At 35.4% G+C, this 20,458-nt stretch overlaps 2 protein-coding genes and 1 pseudogene across 4 annotated transcripts in view; all 3 read right to left on the reverse strand.

The window, feature by feature from the left end:
* Nucleotides 1-5,659: 5,659 nt before the first annotated feature.
* On the reverse strand, nt 5,660-9,305 carry GEMIN6 (gem nuclear organelle associated protein 6). Of its 2 annotated transcripts, none has more exons than XM_006909657.3 (3): nt 9,184-9,305; nt 8,448-8,591; nt 5,660-6,374 (listed from the first exon to the last, which is right to left on the reverse strand). In XM_006909657.3, exons 2-3 carry the CDS (start codon nt 8,570-8,572, stop codon nt 5,999-6,001), a joined length of 501 nt encoding a protein of 166 aa, XP_006909719.1. In that variant the 5' UTR covers nt 8,573-8,591; nt 9,184-9,305; the 3' UTR covers nt 5,660-5,998. The 2 variants fall into 2 exon arrangements, with proteins under 2 accessions (XP_006909719.1, XP_006909720.1); XM_006909658.3 differs by having other exon boundaries at nt 8,960-9,259.
* A 1,899-nt stretch (nt 9,306-11,204) lies between these two features.
* On the reverse strand, nt 11,205-11,323 carry LOC112478125 (annotated as a pseudogene).
* Nucleotides 11,324-14,395: 3,072 nt separating this feature from the next.
* Nucleotides 14,396-20,458, reverse strand: part of LOC102883812 (tetratricopeptide repeat protein 39B-like) — an 8,211-nt gene continuing 2,148 nt past the window's right edge. For both annotated transcript variants that reach the window (XM_015587602.2, XM_025045150.1), the window contains exon 3: nt 14,396-16,666. In XM_015587602.2, the coding sequence (XP_015443088.1) occupies nt 14,723-16,492 (1,770 nt within the window). In that variant the 5' untranslated portion in view covers nt 16,493-16,666 and the 3' untranslated portion in view covers nt 14,396-14,722. The remainder of the gene's footprint in view (nt 16,667-20,458) is intronic.

The following is a 20,458-nucleotide window of genomic DNA, read 5'->3' on the forward strand; positions in this document are numbered from 1 at the left end:
TTTAGAAGACAGATGTGTTTACAAATCAGAGGCCATGCTATACAGTGGGTACCTCCCATCTCATATGAGGAAACTAATCCACTGATTATGGACTCAGCACAAAACAATCCGTAATTATAGATGTCTATGTTATTGCTGCCTTTCTGTCTCTGAAATTTACCTGTGCACTGTCCCATTTAAACTCCAGCTGTCCCCATTATTTCTAGCCCATAAATCTTTATACCATCTTTTTCTACATTAACCATGGCTAAGACTGCATTAATTGAAGCATGCAATCTAATTAACAAGGAGACCGATTGTCCAGTTTTTAAGTAATGTGTGCTACATGTCTAATTTGAGACCCATATTGGGGTTGCAGAAATACCTCAATATAACCAACTTACTTTAAACAGGTACTATGTGCCAGTCGCTCTAGGAACTCAAGATACTAAGATAAACGAGAACACAAGAAAAACAGAATAAGGAAATAAAGTCTACTTGAATAAATTCAGTCAGAAATATAATTTACCCCCTGCAAGAGCCTCTGAAGATTCTAAAAAGACTGGATAACTGGATGTTGAAATTAAAAGGAAGGGTATTAACGGCTTCCATCAAATATCTTAATTCTGCTTTTTAAGACTCTCATCTTGTTCAAAAATTAGGTCTGCTTCTGTAAACCTTGTGAGCATCTTCTGCACATTACCAAAGAAGAAGCTGTAGAGAATAAATTTATGGCCTTCTCCTTCTTCAAAATGTATTCAGTTAATGTTAAGTAAAAGAAAAAAAAACTCAAATGTGAGTATATGAAAAATGAATTCAGCAAGGCTATGGGATACAAGATCAATATAAAAAACCAACTATTTCTATATACATTAAGATGACAGCTCTCCTCAAGTTGATCTATACATTCAACACAAACCCTATCAAAATCTCATAGGCTTTTTTTTTTTCCCAGAAATTGTCCGCCTCGTCCAAAATTTATATGGAAATGCAGAGGAGCCAGAGTTGTCAAACAATCTTTTATAAGAAAAAAAGTTAGAGGGCTTATATGTATAAATATTAAATTTTACTGTAAAGCTATAGTAATTAATACAATATGTTACTAACATAAGGATAGACATATAGATTAATAGAACACAACTGTAAGCCCAGGAATAAATTCCTAAAACTTATGATCAACTGATTTTCAACAAAAGTGCCAAGGCATTCAATGAAGAAAGAAAAGTCTTTTCAAATAGTACTGAGATAAGTGGATATCCTCATACAAAAAAATGAATTTAGACCCCTAACCCATACCACACGCAAAAATTAACTCAAAGTGGAACATAAACCTAAGTTTAAGAGCTAATTAAAACTTTTAAAATAGAAAATCTTTGTGACCTTGGGTTAGGAAATGAGTTCTTAGCTAAAACAAAACATTATCCATAAAAGAATTTTTTTGTTAAATTACAATTAATCATTTTTTAAACTTATGCAGTTCAAAAACATCATTAAGAAAATATAAGACAACAGACTGGGAGAAAATATTTGCAAATCATATCAAAGCACTTGTAAATAGAATACATAAAGAATTCTTATAACTGAAGAAGACTCAATTTTTAAAATGTGCAGTCTTTGAGTAAACATTTCATTAAAGATATATACAAATGACTCAACAAGCATATAAAAAATGCACAACATCATTACTCATTACAGAAATGCAAATTAAAACCAAGATGAGATACCACTTCATAACCTCTGGAACCACACAATAACGAGTGCTGGTAAGGATGCAGAGAAATCAAAACCCTCATATATTGCTGATGGAATGTAAACTGGTGCAGCCATATTGGAAAATAGTTTTCTAGTTTCTTAAAAAGTTAAACAAATTTGTCATGATTTGACAATTCCACTCCTAGGTTTTTCACCTAAGAGACGAAAGTATATGTCCGCACAAAGACTTGTCACAAATGTTCACAGCAGCATTATTCATAATAGCCAAAAACTGGAAACAATCCAAATATCCAACTGATGAATGAATAAACAAAATGTAGTATATTCATAATAGGGTATTATTCAGTAATAAAAAGGAACCACTGATACATGCTACAACATGGATGAACTTTAAAAACATGCTAAGTAAAAGAAGCCAGACACAAAGACCACATATTGTATGATTCCATTTATATGAAATGTACGGAAAATTCAAATCTATAGATACAGGAAGTGGATTAATGGTTGCCTGGGCCTGAGGGTAGGAATGGGAATTGACTGCAAATGCGATAAAGGATCTTGTGGGATGATGGAAATATTTCAAATGGATTGTGATGAAGGCTGCACAACTCTAAATTTACTAAAAATCACTGAATGAGAATTTTATGATGTTAATAACACCTCAGTAAAGCTCTTTTTAAAAATATGTATGAAGATATCTTTAATTGCAAAAAGAAAAATAGCAACTTTACAGTGGAGAAACCTGACAGACACCACCTTAACCAAGTGATCACAGTTTACATCACCAGAAATGGGACAAATTAACATCATGTGCCTCCTGATATGACGTACTGAAAAGAATACACTGTCATTTCCAGGGTGTTCCTACCCCAAAAATGCATACTGAATTGAATTGTAAAAAAAAAAATCAGACAAACCCAAATTGAAGGTTATTCCACAAAATAACTTTCCTGTATTCAAAAATGTGATGTTATATAAGTCAAAGAAAGACTGAGGAACTAGTCCAGATTAAAGGAAACTAAAGGGACATGACAATTGAATGCAATTTATGAGCCAAGAAAAAAATTTTTTTTTTTTGCTGTAAAGGACATTGAGATAATAGGTGAAATTTGAATAAGGTCTGTATTAAATCACAGTACTGTATCAACATTAATTTCCTTATTTTGATGACTGTACTATGGTCATTTGAGAGAATGTACTAATTTTTTCATTGTGTCCATGATTTACTCTCAAACAGTTCAGGGAAAAAAATGAACACACACTGATATACACAGAAAATGCAAATGTGGTAAAATGTTAATATTTGCTGGAGGAAGAATATATGGGAATTATCTGTTCTGTTCTTGCAAATTTTCTGTATATATAACATGTCAAAAGTTAAAAGCAGTAGAAAAGCAGTATGCTATAATGACAGTGTCTATTAACATATAGATCCATTTGACTAAAAATTAGAAACAAAGAAACAGATATAACAAGATAATGAGAAAAAATAATTTCTTGAAAATTTAAGATTTTTTAAAAAGATACGAATCAAACAGTTCCCATACTGGAAATAAACACATGGAGAAATGCCTATTGATAAAGAAATAGAGATTAAACAACTTTAAAACACCATTTTGTTCACTAGCAAAAATAAATTGTTAATACTCTAAGTGTCTGATGAAATTTGTATATATATTTATTGCTCTTGTCAAAGTAAAGCAGCACAAACCATTTAAAAATACAAGGAAAAACCTACACGTGTTCATACTGACAGTACTTTCATTTCTAGGTATTTAAATAGTCTGATTAACAGCAATAAAGATGTATTCCTGAAGATATTCTTTGTAACAATCTATGATAGCAAAAAGGAAGAACAAATGTCAAAATTTAGGGAACTGTTTTAATAAGTTGTAGTTCATCAACACAATAGGATATTTTCCTAAATATTTAAATTATGAGAACTACAGAAATAAAAATTTAAAACTATATAGATTACAAATATGTAAAAAAAAATTAAAGGATTAAAGAAATATACAAAAGTAAAAAGCATGTATAGGTACTAGAATAATTTTTTAATAAAAGTACTTTAATGTAATATTGTTTGAAGAATAAAAACCAATTGTATAATAATAAAGGCAGGAGAAGACTTTCGGAGGTGATGAATATGTTCATGGCATATGTAGTGATGGTTTCACAGATGTATACTTACCTCCAAACTCAAGTCGTATACATTAAATATGTGCAGCCTTTTGTATGTTAATACCTCAATAAGTGGTTTTTAAAAAATCAATTGGCAGTAGTATTTGGCAGTAGAAGCAATTAAGTATATGTCATTATAGTCCTTCACTACTCTGATTACTCCCAAAATTTAATTATGAATTAAAGTAATCTTTTCCCCTGATGTGAGCATTCTAGAATGTACTTTCAAAAAGCATCTTGAAATTTCCATCAGTTCTCATCAAATAAAATGATTGTGAATGTTTTTTTAATTTTTCACTAATAATTTTTTTAGAAACTTAATTCATGGAAAAACCTATTTCAGCCATAACATCTTTAGGAGAAAGTGGAGAGATTTAGGAAATCAGTTGAACAATGAGATAGCAAGAAATCAATGCAAAGGCTGGAGACTGCTCCACGGGGATCAAAAACTACTCAATGAATGTCGTAACCACCTTTGTTTTGAAAAGTATTCTTGATACCCAACGTGTTCAAAGACTGCCCTGGCTGCCGCCTCCAGCTGGCAGTGCCTCCAGCTGGCAGTGCACAGAGCCAGCTTTGAGAAGGAATCTCCCTCTGGGCATCTGGAACCACAGAAGGGATCTGAAACCAGTGAGTTAAACTCCTGGGGGAGAATCTTAGCTGAGGAATTGGCTGGGGCAACTCTACCTAAAGCAGGTAGTTTTCCTTGGCACAGCCAGATCATTTACCCTCTTCAGCACTCAGGTAAATTGTTTAAACTATCAGAGAGGACTCAGTTGCCAAGAAACAGTGTCTGTCCTCAGCTCATTAGTTGGACAGCAAATAAATCTACCAACACCAATGCACCTGTCACTAGGCCAAGGACTAACCCTGAATGATGCTGTGGATAATTTACTACATGGCTGATCTCTTCCCAAGGCCTCATTTTCTCAGAATTTTTTCCAAGCAAAATTTAATTTGTTCTTATTCCCCTTCCCCTATTTGCTTTCCGAAGACATTCCAGGGTTTGAGTGGGAGAGTCTTAGTCACAAAGAGAAAGGCTGTGCATTAAATTTCACTTATAGGATCATGGAATGTTAAAGTTGTGAGGGAAGGGCCATATTTTTCTTAAATATAAGCCAGACAGTTTCCATCACAATACTCAACTCTGCCGTTATGGCTCAGAAGCAGCCAAAGATAAAATGTAAACTAGTGGAGATGGCTGTGTTCCAGTAAAACTTGAACAAATGGAGGCAGCAGGCTAGATTTGTCCCAAGGGCCCATATTTTGCTGATCCCTTTCCTAGGGAGTCAGGGACTCATAGAGTTCTAATATGGGAATGTTAGGGTCATTCTAGATATGCCCCTGAAAAGAACCCCCACCCTCCAACTAATAATCTGAGATGCCTTTCTAGGCCAGAAAGCTCTGTATTGAGTCCTGGCCCCTGACTCACTTCCAAGGGTCAGGTGGAGTGAAACACACTTTGTATTCTCTCTCCTCAGTGAGGCCCAACCCCTCAGTGAAGACTAAGAGCAGAAAGCACCATGAGCCTGACACCTGGGCTGACTCCACTAGGAAAAGGAATTGGGGTTGAGTTCAGCAGCAGAATATCTGTCACATTTACCTTTTTCTTCAAATATAAGCTGGTGCTCACTTTAAAGGCTTTGAGAGTTACAAGGCTTACATGTTAAGATTTTACCAAGTCAAAACTTCCAAGTTTCAAACAAAAAAGCAAATATTCTGATTCAAAAACTATTTCATCATTATACCAAAAAATAGATAAATAAATAAATATTTTAAAACAGACACACACAGGACTTAACATTTTATATTGAATTTAACATCTTACATTTTTTCCAAAAACATTTCTTGCCTAACAAAAATGGAGGTGTGGCCCCATCAAAGAAAAGACTTTTATAGTTATGATGTCCCTCTGCTAATTTTGTTGCATGTGATGCTATTCTTGCCCCAATTCACTTATTAGCACTCATAATCCACATCTCTGATTTTACCAAAACAAAGAATTAAAATTTACACACACATACTTGTGTGCCTTAAAAGACCTATATGATGGACTTGACATTCAAAACAAAAACAAAACAAAAAAATGAAGTCTCATTTCAGTGCATCCATTATTCTTGGCCTCTCATTGGGAAGCTGCAAGATGTCCTTGAATAAGATCCTGAACACGGGACAGAATAATCTCATTAGAACTGCTGCAATTTTCTGGACCATATGGTGGGTCTATAGTTAAGACCCCAGCCACACACAGAGTCCTTTGTGAATCTCCTTGTTCAGTGATGGGGATGTGGTTTTTCTCAAGCCATTTCTTCAGGCTGTTCTTTCTCTCTTCCAGATCCTCAGCGCTGTATGCCTCGCAGTCTCCAGATGTGAACAAATGCATCAGCTTCTCTCGTACCCTGTGGTTCCCTTCATTCACAGTTTCAACAGTCTGCACAGCATGTCCCATAATTCCGGTCACAGACATGCTTCCATCTTCAAGGAAGTTCACGAGGACGATACTTTGGAGGAAAAGTAAGTTCAGAGCAGATTTGCAAAAGAAAAACCTAAAGGCCCATAAAACTATGGAAGAAGCAATGGAATGAGAGGCATCATCAACCCTGACAGGTCACTGGAATAATAGGGAATGCTCTTCCCTGTTTAAAATTAATCCTATCACCACCTAATGTTGTCATTCATGCAGTAAGCATTCATTGAGGTTCCTACACATCCAAAATTTTTGTTCAGCCTAAAGCTAATCATTGTGAGATGCAGTTAAAGCATTAGAGTTATAAATGCCTTAAATGTGTACTGAAAAGACAACATACAGATTTAACTTTTAGAGTTAAAAAAACAACTGAATAACTCCTCTTAAAAAAAAGTGGACCAAAGAAAATAAGAACAAAATTAATAAAATAGAAAACAAGAGTCAATAAGAGGATCATCAAAGCCAAAAATTGAGTCTTTGAAAAAAAAATATAAAATTTATAAAACTCAGCAAGATTAATAACAAGAGAAACAATATTAGGAATAAGGCAGAAAAGATCCAACAACATAAAATATTAATGAATTTATGCCAATAATTTTGAACTTAAAACTGAAAACTTCCTAGAAAATATAAATTTCTAACTCAAAAAACAGAATATAAATAGTCCTATAATCTTGAAATAACGAATAACGAGTTTATGAACTTCCCACAAAGGGGGGAAAAAGGCTCAGACAACTTAAACAAGTTCTATAAAATTTTCAAGAATCAAACATTTCTAATCTAACCAAATTCTTCTAGAGACTATAAAAAGGAACTTATGCCTTAACTAATTTAATGAAGTTAATATAACCTTGATACCAAAAGCAGAGGACAGGATTAAAAATAAAACGACAAGCTAATTCATGAATACAAATGCAAAAATCCTAAATACGATATGAAAAATGATATATGATATGCAATGTGATGTAACGATAATTTCACTTCTGTGGTCCTCTTCCCAAAAACCCAGTCTGTTAATGAGAAAACATCAAAAACCCAAACTGAGAGACATTCTACAGAATACCTCCCCAGTACTCTTCAAAAGTGTCAAGGTCATGAAAAACAAGGAAAGACTGAAAAACTGTCATAGATTGGAGGAGACTAAGGAGACATGATGATTAAATGTAATGTGGGATCCTAGATTGGATCCAGGAAGAAAAATAGACCATTAGTGGAAAAACTGGTAAAATCCAAATGATTACAGTTAATATAAATATTTCGTTTTGACAAATGTGTCATGGTTATGTAGGATGCTAGCATTAGGGGAAGCTGGTTATATGGGTACTCTACTTTTTTTTACAAATTTTCTGAAAAACTAAAACCATTTCAAAATAGAAGTGTTTCTGTATGTGTACCACCACCTTTAAAGTAGTCTTGTATAAATCTGATCCTAATCAAACCTCTAGATATATGAGTACCAGTTTATTGGAAATACATGTTATAAACTACACCATGATAATACAATAAGCTAAATCCAGATTGTGTTCGATTCTATAAGACAAATGACTCCATTTCTTCAACAAATAAGTGACATGGAACGCTAAAGAGAAAATTCAGAGTTATAGATTAAGATACTTAAGAGACAGATCAAAAAAAATAATAAACCAATATAAAAAGATAATTTGAGACCATCAGGCAAATCTGAACTCAGACTAGGATTTAGCTAATATTAAAATTATTACTTTTGTTACATATTATATTGTTTACATTTATTAAAGAGGCCATATCTACTAAAAGATACTGAAGTATTTATAAACAAAATTATATGTCTGTAATTGGCTTTAAAATACGTGGAAGGCAGGATAAGGATGATGTTTGTTATGCCATTCTCTTTACGTTTGTGTATTTTGAAATTTTCCAATAAAAATGTCATTAAGTGTCTCATTTATACAAACGTGGCTGGTTTGACCAGGTTATCCATAGTTTGAGCTGCAGTTAGATTCAAAGGCAATACAATTCTTACATGGGAATAATTAGCCTTTCATTATCTGTTTTCTGAGTTTGGGTATAACATAGAGGTAGCACAAAGGTATGTCATGATTTCTGGGAAGCAGGACCCATTACTCACTTGGCAGAGACTGGGTCTGTGGTTAAAACCCATCCTTTATACTCCTTCTCACTCGCTGTCACTCTGACTTCTTTGTAAGTGTAATTTTTCCATTCTAAGGGGCCTTTCTTCATCCATTCATTCATGGCGGCCAGCTGGCTAGATCTAAAACAACCACCGGTTCGGTTAATATAGACGTTCCACCCAAGCAAACGTCTTAGCCCTAATCTCTATCCTAGAAGTAAAGAACATCTGTGATTTGCCCCAAGTTCCATATCAGGAAAATAGTTAATACAGTATTTACTATTCAGCCTGAAAGCTAAGGGGACACCACGTCGCCGCGGGGCCCATTCTGGGATAACTCATCTGGCACACTTCTATTCCACCCCAATCCCATTCCAGATCGCCTTCTCGCTGGCTTTGAACTCTGCAGATGCATAAAACTCTTTAACCCCACACTCCTTGGATCAAAGGAGCTCATTCTACAACACTTTTAGCCAAAACTGAAAATGAAAACTCTGCTAGTCACCCACCCGCTCTTTGGCTCCACGTCTCCCCTGGATGCCGCTAGGGAGAGGCCCCAGATTTGTGACGGTTTCCTCTTAATGTTTGTTTTGAAGATGCATAAACGAAGATGCAGCAACTGTGGCTCGAGAGCTCAGATTTCCTGGCCTAGCCTGCAGCTGCATGATACTTAGAGCCGTGCTCAGACCAAGTGGTACTTAACGCTTAATCCTGACAAACGAAAAAAAAATACCAGTTAAAACTCCTAGCAGCGACCCGCACTCCGCAACCACGTTGTGAGGAAGGAGTCTCTGGGGCGGAGCCCACCTCGGTCCAGCATGCTTTGCGCCATGTCATCACTTCCTTCTCCCAGAATTCTTGTTTTGTAGTCATTGACCTCAGTCAAACCGGGAGGTCTGAGAGTCGCGGGACCTGGAGTGTTAAAGGCGGGGTGCAGGGTGCTGGCAGGGGTTGACATTTTTGTGTAATAATAGAAATAAGCCTGATTGTTCACTAGAGCCACCCCTCTTCACTGCCACAATGGACATTTTAAAATAACTTTTTAAGAGGAAAATGCTCGTGTCAGCTCCTCGTTGAAGGTCGAAATGGAATTCCACTTTTGCCATGGATTCAAAGCACGTGAACCCTCTAGGTAAATCCTAAAGCCCTGGAAGTTTGAAGTGAAAGTGCCTTGGAGAAGAGCGACAGAGCCAAGCATTTCTTGTTTGGCTTGTGTAAGGCAATTAAGATGCCTGCTCCTTTGGGCTGTGCCCTTGGTACACCCCTGCAGGAGGTGCAGAAGCTAGAAAGAAAAGCACAAGGTTGGGTTGAACTCCATCTAGCCAAAGACTATAAACGACCCCACCCCAAATGGAAAAGTGCAAAAGACTCGCTTCCAGCACAGAATTCTGTTCGCGTACTTACTGGGCTCCTGGCGTGGTCCAGAATTTTTTTTGACTGTCATCCTAAAAAATGGTACAAGCTGGTAATTGTTGAGTTCCCGCAAATGTGAACACCAAGAATGCTTTAGAAAAACTGAATTAGCGAACTATCAAACCACGATGTAGAAAACATCGAAAATTAACCAGCTTTTCCCTTACTACTTGAGATTTAAGTTCCATATAATCCTCGAAGTACTATATTGTTTATTATTGTCATCATTTCAAATAATCTTTCCCACAACCTTCACTCATTGAATGATTGGCTGATTATATTAATGTGGCTTTATCAGATTAAATTAGATTTTGCCAGTAAAAGGTCTCTGTAAATCTACGAAGACCTAATATAAATACCCGAGTGAAGGGAAACCGTTGACCTCATAAAAATCCAGTTCAAAAGAGCTACAACCATTTTGCAACCAACTAGTTATTTGCATGTTAAGCCTTCTATCTATACTTCACAATAAGACTTTGGCCTTTGTGTGTGTATGTGCGCGTGCGCGCATAGTCTACAAGTAGAAGCTAGCCTCAAGTTTAACTTAATTGATGAAAAAGGCAATTTCCCTCCCTTCTTTCCCCTCTCCTTTTAGTCTTCTAAGCTAAAGGCTTATTTCCAGCATCTACTGATGAGAATCACTTACTTCTAATAGACTGAGCCCCGCTCATTCCCTAATACAAGTTCTCAGAAAGGCCCTCTCCTGTAGCCGGTCCTTACCAAGCGGAAATAGTGCCACTTGCTTTTGTTGGTCAACCCCATACCCTTGGACCCCTGTGGATGCCTCACACCAGTTGGTGTCCTTTCTCTCACAGTCTCTACTTTTCTGTCTCCCCAGTACCTCTCCATCTACTTCCTAAAGTCTGCCACCCCCTCAGACCTTTACACACACAATTTTAACCCCTTCCTCTGCCAATACCAAAAATTGCTTATTTTATATTTTGGAGTACATTTAGTTAGTTACATTTTAGTAAGAATTTTTTTTTAAAGAAAATTTTCTTAAATGATCTGAAGAAAATCATAAGTTTAAAAACTGTCAAAAGTCTTATAATGTTCACCTTTCTTCATCATGGTACAAAACTAAACCCGGTCTGCCCTGGCTAAACTATCAAAAATTTTAATTCACTGTGTTATGTCTTAACAGTAGATAAAAAAATGAAGTGGGGGTGGTGGTAATTTACTGTTTTGGTTTTTTTTTTATACAAGGTAAGGTCAGAAAAAAATAACTCCAGTCATTTTGGTCTAAGATTTTTTTTTTTTTAAGACAAGGCGACCCTTAGTTGACCTCACAGATTGCAAGGACCTTGGTCAGCTTACAATCCCTTATTTTTTTATTTTTTACGCCTACAGCACCTAGTCTTCCTAGGTGGTCTCCCATCCAAGTACTAACCAGGCCTGACCCTGCTTAGCTTCCAAGATCAGACAGAATTGGGTTTGTTCAGGGTAGCATGGCCATAGACCTAAGATTTTTTTTTAATGTTCTGGCTTTTTCATTTATTTAACAAATAGAACTGAATATAAGCATCCATTTTTTATATCCATGTTTATTCATCAAGCAAATATTGCATACTTGTACATGCTACACTTTCTATTAGAAACTAGGAATTCAAAACGATTTAAAAAATGTCTTGTCTTTGGGTAATTGATAACGTCTCCTTGTACTTGGAAACAAGTAAGCTATCATTCTACTTGGCGGTAGTAGTAAATGGGAAGGGTTGGGGAAAGCATTCTTAGAAAGCTTTTAAAGAGGTAGGTCTTGAATTGATTTATAGGCAATGTGAACCACCCTCAAAAAATTCTGTGTGGGATACAGAACATTGTCAAAGAAGGTGCGGGTCAGAGTGAAACCAGTGGGCAGCGAGTTATAGCAACCTAGGTTTCAATTCGGTTAAATCTGGTGTCCGGGTAAACCGGTTTTCCTGAAAAGAGAAAACTTGATTTATACTATTTGCTGATTTCTATGGTATAAATATTCCTACCCTGGATGATTTAAAGGTACCAATAATTTAACAACTGGCTCTAAAAATTTATGTATATTTAACAATGGGCTCTCTTGAGCTAGTATAACATGGTTCCTGCACACCACTGACTGCTCCTACCAGCTTTATGACTTTGGAAGTCATTTGCCTTCTTAAATTTCGGTTTTCTTATTCTATCAGTGAAAATGTGGGATTAGATGACCCAAGATAACGTCAGCTCTAAATTTTCATGACTAAGACACACACTAAATTTTCACTTAGTAAGTTCTGTAAACCCTCAAAGGGAAGGGGTCATATCTGTTTTATTTCCTCCCATATACCCTACTTCTTGAGCATTGCTTGATATATAGTAGGTACCCAATTTGAATTGAATTATTTCTTAATCAGTTATATAGCACCTAATATATGCCAAGCATTATTCTAAGAACTTTCAAACATTAACTCATTTTATGAGTGAATAAATAGACTAAAGAGAATGATGGAATGAATGATTAAGTTGGTGTGTTAGAAAGGATACAAATTGGATGTGGGGAAAATATGGAAGTATAGAGTATATATAGCATGAAACTTTAAAATGTAGCCTCTCTACTCAACAAAGCAGTGGTATTAGGGGGGAAATTTTTCCAGAAATACTTTCCAAATGGAAATCTAGTTTTAGGGAGGCAGTATCTCCAAATTGATTGGTTATCTGCCTTCCCCAGCCCGGCCCAGAGAGATTTCACAGCCTCTTCCTGTTCCCTAGCAGTGGAGTGAAGATAGGATTGTTTTCTTAGGATGAAAATGCTTTGAACAGACTTTGTGAACTCTAACACACTAAACAAATATAATGTGTGAAAGTTTAGAAAACTGCTTCTGTGTCATTGCCTCTCATACATATCCAGATATCTTTATGGATAAAAATCAGTGCCATTTTTTTTTTCTATTGAAGTCCTGTTATTCAAAGAGGTAATCAATCTCAATGATAAGAATATAGATTTTACAATAGATTTTATTTTGATTTGGAAAAAATAAAGTGGGGTTAACCATTTTTATTTTTCCCTGGAATTGTCTTGGAACAAAAAAAGATGTTCACTACTGAGTTCCTAAAATCTATTGCAGTGTTGCAGTGTTCCAGACAAGAAATTAAGTCCTAGCCTAAGCTGATAGCAATGGAAATGATAAAGGGAGAGAACAGTGGGTTCGACAAATCTTTCAAAGCAAAAATCAACAGGATTTAGTGATCAATGGGAACAAGGGCATGCTAAGAAGAACTTTGATGCTAGGTCTTTAAAAGAAATTCTCTTTTTTCTTCATTCATAATCCCCTGTTCCTCCTCATTTTTTCAAGATATTGGGCCTCCAAATAGTTATTATATTTACCAAATTAGATAAGAAAATTTCTTCATGTAATAAAAAATGTTTCAATAGCACTGTGTTTATGGCACAAGGAGGCAACAGTGAGGTACCTCCTCCAAGCTCTTATACATTCACCCTAAATGTGAAATAAAATGAATTTGATTGAATCTGTGATTCATTTGCACGAAGAGACCATCTATAATATGGGTAACCAAAGAATGTGGGAATGACCGAAATTCTGAATTAAGGGACCTAGTTGTATTTTCTGGAAGCAGGACTGGAATGGGATTGCATATTAGTAGATGAAAACTTAATTATATTGCACCCTATTTAGACATTCTGTAACCGAGGGTTGGGAGCAAAAGACATAGAATAGAAAGGTCAACACGCAAAAGGGTGGGAGGTATTTCTCAGAGACTCTGAATCTGGAAGGCAGAGATACATTCCAGAAATGTATCCATACTGCTTCCTTAGGTCAGAAGCATTATGATGATGTGTTTTACTCATTTGTTTAGGCAAAGCAAACTTTCCTGACTGCTGTTTCCAAGGGTGACTGAAAGAAGGATACATCCAGCCAGTTAATAGTCTAGAAACTAGTGACTGATTTTTATCCCTTAGGCGGAGAAAACAATACCAAACCCCATTCCTACAGTTGCCGTTTACTCTGATTAGCCCATTAACAATGGCAACAGGATAGATGGAAGTGGTTTAATTATACTGAAAGCTGGTCTTAATAGGAATTACACTTGAGAGGGCAGTTTAAGGGAAGGCTACAGGGTTACTAAACTCTCCCTCCAACAGCCTACCTAGTCTTGCCTTTTTTTTTTCTACCCACTGCATTTATCCTCTTGGCTTCCTCCAATTATCTTCAAAGGGTATGGGTATGTGTGTGCGGGGGGGAGGTGGGGGTGCTCTTTCTTCTCTATCTTGTGGCAAATTATAGACACACATTTGAGCTTCCTAATGAAAAAAAGGTAAAATATGCTACTGAACACACAGGGGAAATTATCTTCTCTGGTATAAAAAGCCAATAAAAATCACTGTGTATGAGCAAAACCATTGAGTCTATGCTATTCAGTGCATCATTATTTTGAAAAGTCAGAAAGACTTTAAAGTCTTTTTCTTTAACGATTAAATAAAAACATTTACAGGGCATTGGGATTCCTAGTATAGTTACCTTTCCTATTTTATTTATCAGTTGTATACATTATCTAGTGAGATGTTAAAAAATATTTTTTGAGTTTTTGAAAATGTTCTCCAATATGATTGATGAAGTCATAACTATTTGAGACTATATTTTACAATGTACATCATTTGCCTTTTTCAATAATGTGCATCACTCCATTTGCCAGTCTAAGACATTCCATTTCATAGGTATGGAGAAGGAAGGAGAAAAGTAATTCATTTCTTACATGTTACTGGTCAGAGTCTTAGCAGCTGCCTTCTTGGATTTCTTCCACAAAGAAATGATTTTTCTACCTGTCAATTACCTTGCTGACTGTAGATACTTCACTCATAATGAACAAAACCACACTTTGTGTCTAAATCACTTTTCTTTAGCTATGTGTTCAAGGGCTATGTGAGCCCTAAACTGTAATCGACCTTCCATTGAATAATCTTTGTAGTTTTTTATGTTGTCTAGGTTTTTTGTTGCATTGGCATAATCTCCTTTCAGATAATATAGAATTCCCAGTTCATAGTAAGTATATGGCACCAAATAGTGGTCATACTTTAACAATTTCTCCTTTTGAATGACACGATTAAAGTACTGCTCAGCCGCTGAATATTTGCCTAAGTGTTTCAGGCACAGACCTTTTAGTAAATGTAGCAAGGTTATGTCATCTGTGGCATACTCTTTATTTGGATTTTCTTGTAAAAATTCTTCTCCTTTGTCAATTATTGATAGCCAGCATGAAATAAGGTGTAGTTTTTTGCTCATGACTCGGAAACCACTCCAGGCATAAATGAATTCCAGAATGGGCTGTGCTATAAACCAGCCTGTAGTAGTACCATAGCGCTGACCCTTCTCAGCAACAAACTTTTCTACTGGCACAGAAGTTCCTAACAGTTTGATTTTAAAGCTATCTACTTTTAGGAAGAGAGAGTTCATGTCCTCACTTACTGATTTCGCAAAACCAGAAGGAAGCAAAGCCAGTAGTACAGCTTTACTGTATGAATATATTGCTTTAGACCACCTGCTGTTTCGTGAGAGCAGATCGGCATAGTAGTAAGCGTGCTTCCAATCCTGCAAAAAAATGTGGCACCACATGAGTTCCCAGTAACAGAGGTGATGACTCTGCTTCCATTCATTCTGAAGAAAAATGCACTCTTCTAATATTAACTGTGCATTTTCAAAATTTCCTTTCAGCATACTAAAACGTGCATGGAAAAATTTAAGTATGACACACTTTGGAAATTTCTGGAGGTAGAACAGGAAGAGATCTTCTATAGTAGAATTGTGACCCTTTTCAATACCAAAAGCTACATTGATATAATTGTAATAAAAGAGTAGAGTCAAAATACTTAAGATATTATTTATATGCAATTTAGATGCACTCTCATAAAGCAAAGCCAAACCTACCTCTCTATTACCATAATATCCAACAATATTGAGTAATTTAAGTATCTTTGGTGGCACAAGTGATAATATCAAATTGAATGCTCCAAGTCCAAATTTTATTCCTCCAACCAGGTGTCTGTAGGTTTTGCTTTGGTTGCTAGGTATCTGTGTTAACACTTGTTGACAGTCTTTATATATTTGGTAACTTAGCCCAATGTTGATCCCACTTTTAAGAAAACCAAGTATATTCTCCTCCTGTATAAATGTTATAGTGGATTTCAAGATCAAACACTCAGCATAGCAGATTTCTGCATGCAATTCTTCTTCTTTGACAGCTTTTATTCCCTGTTTACCCACCACACGAGAAAAACTTGTTATCCTAGCTTTTCTTCGGAAACTGTTACAGGTTTTCAAAGCTTCCTTTGCAGCAGTCATTCCAATCTGTATATCCTGTGGATCAAAAGTTAAGATGGCCTTGACAACCATAAGGATACCATAAATGAGGGCATGGTATATGCTGTTTTTCGACCATGGATGAATGAGATTTATGGCATCTGAGAATCTGTTATTTAGAAATAAATACAATCCAGTTGTGCATTCTTCCAGAGAGGATAGTAGATTCATCGTTGTTGCCACAGGGATAATTTCATAAGCATCTTCGAACTTGTCATCCTTATCATTTTCTTCCTTACATAAAGTAAATGGTGTTAAGTCATCTGCATTATCATTTTCTCTTTTATATAGAATAAGGGACATATTTGCTTCCCCACTTTAGAGATGGGAAATAACTGCAGTGGAGTGATGTGGCTGTGATGAGGGTAGCTCCTGTTCTCCTTCCTGGAGTCACTTCTTCCACAGTCTGAGGTGGTGCTGTTATAGTGGAGGCAAACAAACTACTAGTTGTGAGGTGCAGCATTAGGATATTCTCATCTAGGTCAGACAAAGGGGAAAAAAAGATAATTTTATTTACCTAGAAGATGTATTTCTGAAAAGTTCAAATCATTTGGAATGAACTGAAGAAAACACATTCTTTTAAAACACTGTGAAGTAAATCCTTTGAAAATGGAAGAGGTTTTTTTTTTTTTTGTATGCACCCCTCCAATCTATCATTTTCATACAATCATGCTTTTGTGTATTTGTGTTGTAGAACTGTACTGTGATAGCTGTAAAATTTCTCTCTAGAAAGGCTTTGGGAGCAAGAATCTGGCTGGAAAGGGGAATGCATTTACATAGGTCTCTAGTCAAGACTGAGGATGGAGTGACTTGTTCAGACCAAAAAATTAAGATTATAGAAATGAAAAATCCATTCCATGCTATTCTTAGTACTACTACACTTGAAATATAGAAAACTAGGTCTTATGAAATAATATGATTAGTCGTATAGGACTTTGGACATAGAAAGTTAAAGGTAAACTAGAAAGATTTCCTAGCATTGTTGCAGTTAGAAAAAAAATTCAAATATAACAGTTGTTATCACAGCATTACTGTGGTATCTTGGTAAGAAGGTGGGGTACCGGGTGGGCACAATGGCAAACCAATTACAAATAGCAAGCTATTTAATTTCATAATAACACAATAGGTTTGATTAATCTATTTTAAAAAGTAGAAACAGTGAATCAACACTTTAATCATAACTATTACAATACTTTACAGTCATTACAAGTATACTTTAAAATGTACTTTAATTCTGTATCTTCATAAGTTAAAAGACAGGAGGGGAAGGTAAAGCAGAGGAGAATAATCAAAGGAAAAGACATTCAAATTTTGACACAGAGGGAAGAGGGAAAATATGTTATATATGAGAAAAAAATGACAAGGAGGATGGCCTTAAAGGAATTATTTAAATTGCTTGCCTTTACATCTTAAGGTTATGTCTAAGGGTATTAGCTATGGTAACCACTATCCATTGAAAAGCTAAGTCAATTACACATTTATCTAAACATTCAATTCTGAGTGGAAAAGTCACGCAGCCAATTAGGAGAGAAATTTTCCATTTAATATTTTTGGGCCGTGGTCGACCATATGGGTAACTGACATCACAGAAAATGGAACTGCAGATAAGAGGGGACTACTGTACATGCAATTTAATAATTTTAAAATCTATTGCCAAATTGACCTTCGGATATGTTATTTCACATTCCTATTAGTAGGTATAAGTGCCAATTTCACTGCACTCCTGACAAAAAAGTATGTTGTTTTAATTTGCATTTATAGTTAGGATAGGTATTTTTGTTTTTGCTTTTCCAAACTTTTTCTCCTTTATTTTTTTATTGGGTAAACTCATGTTTTGTTCTTTACTAGAGATTCCAGACTCTTGGATTTGGGGAACTAGCTAGATCTGAAAAAAATGGAAGATAGACAGACTTTTTTCTATCAAGAAAACATGAGATTTAAAACAAATTACTGTTAGCATCCTTTCATTTAAAAAAAAAATGATGGGAGGAGCATTTTAATAGGAAAAAAGTAAGATATATTCACAGAATAAAGAATCGTTCTTCCCAAGAAAGATTGGTTTGCAATAGTCCTATTTTTCTGGGATTGGAGAAATTTTTATCACAGTTCAGACTGACAGTCCTTGTAGCAGGATTTGGGGACCACAGCTCTCACCATTCTGCAATTTCAAGTCTTAGTCTCACTTGAAAAACAAGAGATTAGACTAGTCTAATAAAATTCCTTCTATCCTGAATTTCAAGCCATTTCTTTTATATGTACTCTAAACTTAATTTTATCTATTTGAGAGTTGTGGTGTATGCATCTATTTGTCATTGGCTTTGAAATAGATTTCATTTGCTTAAAAAAATATAGTGTACCTAATCCTATACAAATTAGCTTCACAAACTAAATTTTGTATAAAAAATGTCAGTTTCCTCATTGCTCATGAAGACCCATCTCCCCATTCTCCAGGCAAATACCTTTGCATATAACCCTTAAGGTTTCGGCATTTAATTTTAGGATTCCTGGAGATTTATTTTTCATGAAGAAAATTTCTTTTTCTGACTTGTTGCTTCTTATATATGTCAGAATGTTTTTCTCTCTGTGGATTGGGTCAAGAAGTGACAATTTCCCTTACTGAAGCCAATGAGTGAAGAGACAAAGATGTCTTAAGGAGTGGCCATCTAAGGCTGGTCACCATATTCTGTAGTCTAGTCCCTAGGTTTGCAGAAACAAAATTTCAGTTTTGTCAATGTACCTAGATCATATCAAATTTTTAGCAACTGACAAAGGTTTGTCAGACTACGACTCCCCCCTCCTCCTTCTACTACAACTTCGACTACGACTATGATTACTACTACCACCACCAGCTAACATTTTTTGAACACTTAGTATGTGCTAGATACTTGGTTTACCTTATGTAATCCTAAAAGCATCTCTCTGACATAGGTTCTATTATTAAACCTCATTTTGCAGATGAGTAAATTGAAGAACCAGGAGATTAAAAACTTGGTCAGGGGTAGGCAGCTATTAAATAGTGGAGCCAAACTTCAAATCCCTTCCTGTCACACTCTATGAGTTTATGCTCTTAATTATTACACCTCTACTAGATGATTTTATGAACTACAACAATTTTTATTAATTTACAGAACTTAATCCTTTCCAGGGACTAGAAGATCAGTATCAAAATACCAAACAAAGGGGAGTCGATGCTCTTTAGCAGTATTTTTCTAAGTACAGTAACATAATTTCTCTCCTTCCAAGATAGTGCCGAATAAATAGCTAAACTCTAAGTTTAAGCTTGTCTAGCTCTCTAGTTAAGACACCAAGCTGACCAAGTCTCTTTTGCTAATATTTTTTTAGAGGAGGAACACAATTGATTAAAGACTTGATGGTTTTATAGTTTCACACTTTTTAACACAATCAGGCATTCCTCAGAAAGCCTCGCTCTTCCTAGATTGTTTTACACTCCCAAATCACCCATTTTGGTAATATTTATATTAGCAGGGCACTCTTGCATCACATTTTTCTTCCTCGTTTCATTCTTTGAAGTTGGTCAAAGCACTGGTGTTCTTTAACTGTTGCACCAACCCCACCATACTTCAGTACTGATTGTTGCCCAGTACTTGGCTAATGAGAAGTTAATTTCTGTATACAATATGAAAGAATTGTAAACATGCCTCTAAGAATTTTTTCTTCTCAGAATTCTTAACAGCATTCAAGAGGAAACAGAAGATTATGAAGTGTTGAAAAGAGAAAAGAAAGCTGCAGTTGAACATAGCTGTCTGGACTGACTTACAATAAATACAAACACAACACATACAGAAATACATATTAAAAGACAAGTGTTTGAAACCACAGATTATTTCTTTATATCAAAAAATCGACACACATACAAAGGTCTAAACTTGTTTTTCTTTTTTTAAGGTTTTCACATCCAAGCTAAAACAGTGCCAATGACTTAAAAGTGAAACTAAAATGGAAAAGAAAATAAGATAAAAACTTTTTTTGTGCTTCTCTGGAAATACTTATCTAGGAAATGCAGATAAATTTTGAAAGCTGCTGTAAAAGAATTAAGAATTACCCCTCTTTTCCTAAACTTACCAATAATATTACCAATGTTTAACAACCATAACATGTTGAGACTTAGTAGTTCATATTAGGAAATATTAGAATATTTGTTGAATTAAGTAGCTTTCACATTTAAATTAAACCCGGGAATGTGATCTGAATTTAATACAGAGTGCTAAAGGCAAAAATTTACATAGGTAAGACTGATTTCAAAAGAAT

The sequence above is a fragment of the Pteropus alecto genome, unplaced genomic scaffold (genome assembly GCF_000325575.1).
Source record: "Pteropus alecto unplaced genomic scaffold, ASM32557v1 scaffold131, whole genome shotgun sequence".
NCBI lineage: Eukaryota > Metazoa > Chordata > Mammalia > Chiroptera > Pteropodidae > Pteropus > Pteropus alecto.